The 9,231-nt window shown below is 47.0% G+C and overlaps 1 protein-coding gene across 1 annotated transcript in view; it reads left to right on the top strand.

Moving 5' to 3' along the window:
• Nucleotides 1–7,862, top strand: part of kcnd1 (potassium voltage-gated channel, Shal-related subfamily, member 1) — a gene marked incomplete at both ends in the record, with an annotated part of 32,833 nt that extends 24,971 nt beyond the window's left edge. The window contains 5 exons of the mRNA XM_080496710.1: nucleotides 4,685–4,847; nucleotides 5,827–5,910; nucleotides 6,519–6,614; nucleotides 7,299–7,549; nucleotides 7,655–7,862. Of these exons, the coding sequence (XP_080352836.1) occupies nucleotides 4,685–4,847; nucleotides 5,827–5,910; nucleotides 6,519–6,614; nucleotides 7,299–7,549; nucleotides 7,655–7,862 (802 nt within the window). The remainder of the gene's footprint in view (nucleotides 1–4,684; nucleotides 4,848–5,826; nucleotides 5,911–6,518; nucleotides 6,615–7,298; nucleotides 7,550–7,654) is intronic.
• Nucleotides 7,863–9,231: the final 1,369 nt, after the last annotated feature.

The raw sequence follows: 9,231 nt of genomic DNA, 5'->3' as shown, positions 1-9,231 counted from the left end.
AGTTTTCTTTTACTGACCTCTGCTGGTTCGACTCTTTGCTCCTGAATATGAGCTGCATCCACTCAAACACATCACACTGTGTATCCGCTAAAGCTACCGCTAAAACTACCGCTAAACTACAGGTGGACAATAGCTAAACTACAGGTGACTGAAAGCTAAACTACAGGTGGACAATAGCTAAACTACAGGTGGATAACAGCTAAACTACAGGTGACTAAAAGCTAAACTACAGGTGGACAATAGCTAAACTACAGGTAACTGAAAGCTAAACTACAGGTGACTAAAAGCTAAACTACAGGTGGACAATAGCTAAACTACAGGTAACTGAAAGCTAAACTACAGGTGACTGAAAGCTAAACTACAGGTGGACAATAGCTAAACTACAGGTGACTAAAAGCTAAACTACAGGTGGACAATAGCTAAACTACAGGTAACTGAAAGCTAAACTACAGGTGACTAAAAGCTAAACTACAGGTGGACAATAGCTAAACTACAGGTAACTGAAAGCTAAACTACAGGTGACTAAAAGCTAAACTACAGGTGGACAATAGCTAAACTACAGGTGGATAACAGCTAAACTACAGGTGACTAAAAGCTAAACTACAGGTGGACAATAGCTAAACTACAGGTAACTGAAAGCTAAACTACAGGTGACTAAAAGCTCAACTACAGGGGGCTAAAAGCTAAACTACAGGGGACTAAAAGCTAAACTACAGGTGACTGAAAGCTAAACTACAGGTGGATAACAGCTAAACTACAATTACACTAAAGATAAACTAAAGCTTAACTATAGCTTAACTCCAAATTCACTAAAGTTAAACTACAGCTTAACTATTATTAAACTACAACATATCTAAAGCTAAACTACAGTGGAACTATATCTAAACTACAGGTTCACGGCAGTTAAACTACGGGTGAATACCGACAAAACTACAGCTAAACTCTAAATTAGGGCGTCACTACAGTTAAACTATCAGCCAAACTACAGGTGAATTATATCTAAACTACAGGTGAACACCAGTGAAATTACAGCTGAATTCAAACCGAACGCCAATTAAACTCCCGATAAACTACCACAGACAACGACCTGTCGTATATATATATCAAGTTGAGCTGCAGGAAGTTGCTGCTGAAGTCGATTTAAATTCCAGCGGAGTCTCTGAATTCTCTACGTCAAAATAAGCTTTTATTTTCTCAACCTGGAAAATAAAAGCTTCTCTGAGCCAACGTCTGTTTGGAATCTTCTGGAATCTTCTTTGTTCGCGTGCAGAACTGGGAAAAAAAACAAACAACAACAACTTTACTTTAGCTTGAATGAACATATAGTGTGTGTGTGTGTGTGTGTGTGTGTGTGTGTGTGTGTGTGTGTGTGTGTGTGTGTGTGTGTGTGTGTGTGTGTGTGTGTGTGTGTGTGTGTGTGTGTGTGTGTGTGTGTGTGTGTGTGTAGTAATACACTCCGGGTCAGTGAGTAAATTAAATCAATACGGTCGTGGCTTGTTTGAATGAGTTAAATATAAATCGTCTTTATTGTGTGTGTGTGTGTGTGTGTGTGTGTGTGTGTGTGTGTGTGTGTGTGTGTGTGTGTGTGTGTGTGTGTGTGTGTGTGTGTGTGTGGCTGCAGGGATTCTGGGTAATGAGAGTTGAACTCTCGACCTCGTGGTTTCTCCCAGCGACTGTTTGACCTCAGGTGGTTCTTCTCCTCTCGAGGCTCCAGGGCGTCACGGTAGTGGCTCCCCCTAGTGGTCAGACAGGAAGACGATGCTCACAGACCATAAATACACAATAAACAGTGTTAAAATACCACCGTAGCGTGTATCGTGTCACATTTAATATTGTCCCCTATACTTAGTTCTGCCCTGTGAACGTCACATTATTTATTGATACTATAAAATCGTATGTATATATTAATATATACTGTATATCTGCCATTCTGGATGCCAGGTATTTGAAGGATTCGTTCAAATACCTTGATTCAGTTGCGCATGTGCAAATGACTCAAATGAATCAAAAGACTCAAATGAATCAAATGACTGAAATGATTCAAATGCTCAAATGATTCAAATTAATCAAAAGACTCAAATGAATCAAATGACTGAAATTATTCAAATGACTCAAATCATTCAAATGAATCAAAAGACTCAAATGAATCAAATGACTCAAATGATCAAATGATCAAATGACTCAAATGATTCAAATGGCTCAAATGATTCAAATGATTCAAATGCCTCAAATGATTCAAATGATTCAAATGATTCAAATGACTCAAATGACTCAAATGATTCAAATGTCTCAGACAACCGGTTCACTTGGATGAACGACTCAAAAACCCGTTAGTCCGTCAAGGAGTCGGGTTTCTCATCGCTACCCTGCACCCAGACGTAACACGAGGACCCCTTAGCCTGACTGGGCTGTCCAAAGATAATGCCCGACGAAAAAAAAACAACCCTATTCCAACAGAACACATAAAACACTTTACAGGGAGTTTGTAACCGTTTGTTTGTCGAGGGGAACCTGGCCAACCGTGGAGAGGAGCTCGTTTCTGTCACTGTGTGTGCGTGCGTGCGTGCGTGCGTGCGTGCGTGCGTGCGTGTGTGTGTGTGTGTGTGAGTGGCTGCAGATTTACTGTTGCTCGGTAATAAAAACACAAATTGCAGCAGGAACAGCACTTGGTGTGTGTGTGTGTGTGTGTGTGTGTGTGTGTGTGTGTGTGTGTGTGTGTGTGTGTGTGTGTGCGCAGCTCTAAATTGTACTGTATTTTAAAAGTAGCAGCAGTAAAAGTCTTGTGATAAACACACGAGTCTCTCTGCACCATTTCTGTGAAGGACGCTCGGGAGGATCAAACGACGGAACTGCAGTTTATTGTTTTGAGCTTTAATGACGAGAAAACGAGTCTTTACACGTTCAGCTTGCTTGACAAGGTCGAGTTTGATGCACAGCTTTTTTTGTTGTTGTTGTTGTTGTTTTCATCCGTCGGGGTCGTCAAGGCCTTCACCCTCCTCCACGAGGCCAATCTAAATACCGTATTTTCTGGAAAATAAGCTGCGACTTGTACACTTGTAACGCTAATTAATGTGTTTGTCCGGGTTCCCGGGCTTCACGCCGCCAGATTCTACTTCCTCATGTAGATTCCTGCTGTTTTCAGCCTCTGCTTCTCCAGAACCGGTCTTAAAAGAGACATTGGGTTAGCTGGTCTCTCCTGGTTCCTGGTTCCTGGTTCCTGGTCCGGAGCTCCAGCAGCGGACTGCCGGGGGGGTGATGCGTTCAGGTGCATCACGTAAACTAGAGCGTTGGACTCAGTGGCTGAGGAATCTTCCTCCTCAGTCACAATCAGCAAATAACCGATGAAATAGTTTATCAACAGAGATAAAACGCTTGGTGGTTGTGTGTCTGTGTGTCTCTGTCTCTCTGTGTCTCTGTGTCTCTCTGTGTCTGTGTGTCTCTGTCTCTCTGTGTCTCTGTGTCTCTCTGTGTCTCTGTGTCTCTGTGTCTCTTTGTCTCTCTGTGTGTCTCTTTGTCTGAAAGTTAGTATGGGAGTATAAATCTAAATCTAAATACACCAGTGACTAAATAAGAATATATGATGAATGTCCAACATGAGAACACTGCCGACAGTGATGTGTCAGACATCCATCATCCATCCATCCATCCAACCATCCATCCATCCATCCATCCCTCCCTACTTCCATCCATCCATCCATCCATCCATCCATCCATCCATCCCTCCCTACTTCCATCCATCCATCCATCCATCCATCCATCCATCCATCCCTACTTCCATCCATCCATCCATCCATCCATCCATCCATCCATCCATTCATTCACCCATCCATCCATCATCCATCCATCCATCCATCCATCCCTACTTCCATCCATCCATCCATCCATCCATCAATCATCCATCCCTACTTCCATCCATCCATCCAGAATCCATCCATCCATCCATCCAACCATCCCTACTTCCATCCATCCATCCAACCATCCCTACTTCCATCCATCCATCCATCCATCCATCCATCCCTACTTCCATCCATCCATCCATCCATCCATCAATCATCCATCCCTACTTCCATCCATCCATCCATCCATAATCCATCCATCCATCCATCCAACCATCCCTACTTCCATCCATCCATCCATCCATCCATCCCTACTTCCATCCATCCATCCATCCATCCATCAATCATCCATCCCTACTTCCATCCATCCATCCATCCATAATCCATCCATCCATCCATCCAACCATCCCTACTTCCATCCATCCATCCATCGAACCATCCCTACTTCCATCCATCCATCCATCCATCCAACCATCCCTACTTCCATCCATCCATCCATCCTCTTTCATGTAACCCACAATAAATGTAGTGAAAGAGGATTCAGACTCTTCAGCTTTTCTTTCTTTCTTTCTCAGTTCAGTCGTGATGAAAAACACCAGAAGGTGAAGATGGATGAGGCTGATGGTCTCTCTCTCTCTCTCTCTCTCTCTCTCTCTCTCTCTCTCTCTCTCCCTCTCTCTCTCCCTCTCTCCCTCTCTCTCTCTCTCTCTCTCTCTCTCTCTCTCCCTCTCCCCCTCTCTCTCTCTCTCTCTCTCTCTCCCTCTCTCTCTCCCTCTCCCCCTCTCTCTCTCTCTCTCTCTCTCTCTCTCTCCCTCTCTCTCTCCCTCTCTCCCTCTCTCTCTCTCCAGGTATGGAGACATGGTCCCTAACACGATTGCGGGGAAGATCTTCGGCTCCATCTGCTCCCTGAGCGGCGTCCTGGTCATCGCCCTGCCGGTTCCCGTCATCGTGTCCAACTTCAGCCGCATCTACCACCAGAACCAGAGGGCCGACAAGATGAGAGCCCAGCAGGTCCACACCTCCACCCACACCTCCACCCACAACCACACCTCCACCCACACCCACAACCACACCCATAACCACACCTCCACCCACACCTCCACCCACAACCACACCCACACCTCCACCTCCACCCACAACCACACCTCCATCCACACCTCCACCTACACCCCCACCCACACCCACAACCACACCCACAACCCTCACACCCCCCCGCTGCTCTGTGGCTCCATCCATCCATCATACATCCAACCATTATCCATCCATTCATCCATCCCTACATCCATCAACCATCCATCCATTCATTCATCAACCATCCATCTATCAACCATCCGTCCATCAGGCATCCGTTCATCCATCCATCCATCCATCCATCCATCCTTCCATCCATCCGTTCATCCATCCATTCATTCATTCAGTTTTATCATCCATATCAAGTAAAATCACATTAATATAATCATTTTTATTTTCATTTTTGACCAATTAAAAAAAAGTAGTTTTTTTTTATCACAAAATGAAAATGAGTCATTATGATCTTTTTTTTTTAATATTTAAATTTTTTAATGTAATTTAAATTATTTTCTTTTTTTCTACATTTGAAATTAAATTAAAAAAGGGATTTTTTTTCTTGATTATAAATGAATTGAATAAATGTGATGCGACATTCAAACCTTCAAAGTGTGTGTGTGTGTGTGTGTGTGTGTGTGTGTGTGTGTGTGTGTGTGTGTGTGTGTGTGTGTGTGTGTGTGTGTGTGTGTGTGTGTGTGTGTGTGTGTGTCCATCTGAGTTGACATTTATCCATCAGAGAGGACAGTTATCCGTCTTAGAGGACATTTATCCATCTTTGAGGACATTTATCCGCCTTAGTGGACATTTATCCAGCCGAGTTGACATTTATCCATCTGTGTGTGTGTGTGTGTGTGTGTGTGTGTGTGTGTGTGTGTGTGTGTGATGATGCTGACGTTGCACTTTTTCCGTCTGTGTCCCACAGAAAGTGCGTTTGGCTCGGATCCGCATGGCCAAGAAAGGAACTGCCAACGCCTTCCTGCAATACAAAGAGGACCGAGCAATCGGGGTGAGACACACACACACACACACACACACACACACACACACACACACACACACACACACACACACACACACACACACACACACACACACACACACACACACTGAGTCATATCAATTGTACTTTGTTATTTTTGTAAACGACCCACGATATCGTTGCACAGTCGTAATGCTGTGGTATTTTGAAAAACGTCCCAAAATGACTTTCCTGCTCTTTACAAGAGCTTTTTAAAAAACTGTTGTGAGTTTTCATCCATTGTCGTTTTTTACGTCACGTTTAAGCTCCACACCTGGATCTGCTGGTCGGACGAGTTCATCTGTGGCCCATCAGTCCTGATTAATCCTTTCCTGTCTTTAATCCGAGTTTTCTTTCAGCAGAGAAACGATGAATTCCTCCACCGAAATCATCCGTCAGTCACTTCTGAACCCGTCTGTCTGTGTCGCCCTCTAGTGGCCACTTTTACCGTTACAACTACTGAATTCAACATGTGGAAGTCACTCAGCCAATCAGAGTACAGAGTGTCTGTTCTAGTGTTTCATGTAAACAACACACACATGAAACTGATCAAAGTGTTTGTGTGTGTGTGTGTGTGTGTGTGTGTGTGTGTGTAGGACCGGGACAGTGACAGCACGGCTCTGTGTGTAAAGAATCGATCGGCATTCGAGCATCAACACAATCATCTGCTGCACTGTTTGGAGAAAACTACGGTAATGCAGGACACGACATGACACGACATGACACGACACGACACGACACGACACGACACGACATGACATGACATAACATGACACGACATGACACAACACGACACGACATGACATGAAACAACATGACACGACATGACATGAAACAACATGACATGACACGACATGACACGACACGACACGACACGACACGACATGACACGACATGACATGACACGACATGACACAACACGACACGACATGACATGAAACAACATGACACGACATGACACAACACGACACGACATGACATGAAACAACATGACACGACATGACACGACACGACACATGACATGACACAACACGACACGGAATGACACGAAATGACACGACATGACACACAACATGACAGCACGACACAACGTGACCTGACATAACATGACACAACACTCGACACATGACACATGACACGACACGACACGACATGACACGACACAACACGACAACACGACACAACACACGACATGTGACACAACATGACACAACACACGACAACATGACACATGATACAACATGACACAACACGACAACATGACACAACATGACATAAATAAACAGACAAAAAAGCTCAGCCAAACAAGCACAACACAAGAGCAGCAAAGACCTGGTCCAAGACAAGAGAGCTGAGCCGTGTTTTTCCCCCGACAGAACCACGAGTTCACGGACGAGATGACGTACAGCGAGGTCTGCATGACGGAGTCGGTGGGCTACAGGACGAGCCGCAGCACCTCCCTGTCCAGCCAGCAGGGGGCGCAGAACAACTCCACCGGCTGCTGCCCGCGCCGCGCCCGCCGGAGAGCCGCCATGCGCCTCGCCAACTCCACCGTGTCCGTGAGCCGCGGCAGCGTTCAGGAGCTGGACACGCTGCACATCAAGACCACCGTCATCCCGCCGCAAACGTAAGAACACACGCCGCTTCGCACACTTCCAACCTCGGTCTTCCTTCCCTCTGGTTCGTCAACCGTCGTCTTGGACGACCTGTGTGCCCCCCCCCTCCCCCACAGTCGCTCCAGCCTCAACGCACGGACGGGCGACCTGAAGCTGAACTGCGGCGAGCCGGACTTCACGGCGGCCATCATCAGCATCCCCACGCCGCCCGCCAACTCGCCGGACGAGAGCCTCCCGCCGTCGCCCGCCCCGATCCCCGGCATCCTGCGCAACACCCGGGCCACGGCCTACACGCACGACACCGTCAAAATCTCCTCCTTATAACCTCCGACCGTCTCTTCTGACCCCGCCCCCCTTTGCTGCTTCTCCGTCCTGCCACTCCCCCACCCCCCCCGCACCCTCGCCTGAGCTTCTCCTCCTCAACTAGAGGGGGTGGCGCTGTTAGCTGATGTTTCAGGTGCACGGGACTGAACCTGAACCTGAACTGCAGACTTTCCAGAATCCTTGAAATAACCCTTCATGTATCTACCCCCTGGCTCCACCCCCCCGCCCTTGGCTCCACCCCCCTCCCCGGGCACAGCTCTGACCATTTGGACCTCATCGCACAAACTGTAGGCGGGCTCACTGGAACCCGGACGAGTAAGACCACGCCCACGGTTCTCTCAGAAGAAGGTCGGACTCTTCGGACGGAGAGACGAACTCGTGGACGGATTTGGGATTCTCGACGTTTTGAAAAGGTTTTGGGAAGGAGACGGAGATGATCCGGGGACTAAAGCAATCACACCTCAGGACGCCATGGCTGCTCGGTTCTGATTGGCTGTTGGTCAGAAGTGGAGACAAGACTCTAAGAGAGATACGTTTCCTGGAACTGGAAAAGGTTTCGTGTTGGATTCACTGGGAAACGTGACGGTTGGAACCTGGAAGAAGATCTGAGGACCCGTTCTGGTCTGCTCAGACCGGCTCCTGGACGCTGCTCACACTCTTCAATCTGGATCCGACGGACCGACCCACGTCTGTGGAGCCGGACCGGGACCGAGAGGCTGGACCTGGGTGAAGGAACTCTGTCCGGAAAGGTTCCTGGACGGAATCTCTGATCGGACGTTTGCATGGAATCTGACCGCTTAAAGTTTGAACTCTGGTCAGTTGGACTCCGTCGGTTTTGGCCAGACCGGAGTCGGACCTGGTCCGGTCCGGTCCGATCCGGTCAGCGGATCGAGAGCCTTTTACTTCTCTAAATATGCAACCTACCAACGAGCAGGAAAACTAGCATCAAACAAAAGGAAGCGAATAATCTCACTATCAGTAATAACGACGTGTGCGTGGAATCGTCCGTACTTGCAGGGAACTTCATGTAAAGAAACTTGTGTGTCGCGTGAGAACCTGACGACTGCTCCGCTAGAGATTTGGTCCGGACGGGTGGAAACGCCGACGCCAGAAGGTCCGTCGTCGTCGTCGCCGCCGTCGACGTCACGAGACGTTATTGTTCGATTAAATTTTTTTCTTTAAACAAAGCTCGTCTCTCACCTAAACGTTGCAATATTTACCGTAATACCCGGACTATTTATGGCGCACCTGAAAATAAGCCACACCTACCAAAAAAAAAAAAAAAGAAAGAAAGGGCGGAGTTACGTGATGCACCTGAACGCATCACAGTGTATCTGCAGCAACCGCACGGTTCAAAGCAAGTGAAAGA

The sequence above is a fragment of the Blennius ocellaris genome (assembly GCF_963422515.1).
Source record: "Blennius ocellaris genome assembly, chromosome: 5".
Taxonomy (NCBI): Eukaryota; Metazoa; Chordata; class Actinopteri; order Blenniiformes; family Blenniidae; genus Blennius; species Blennius ocellaris.
This window is presented reverse-complemented; position numbering and strand designations above follow the sequence as displayed.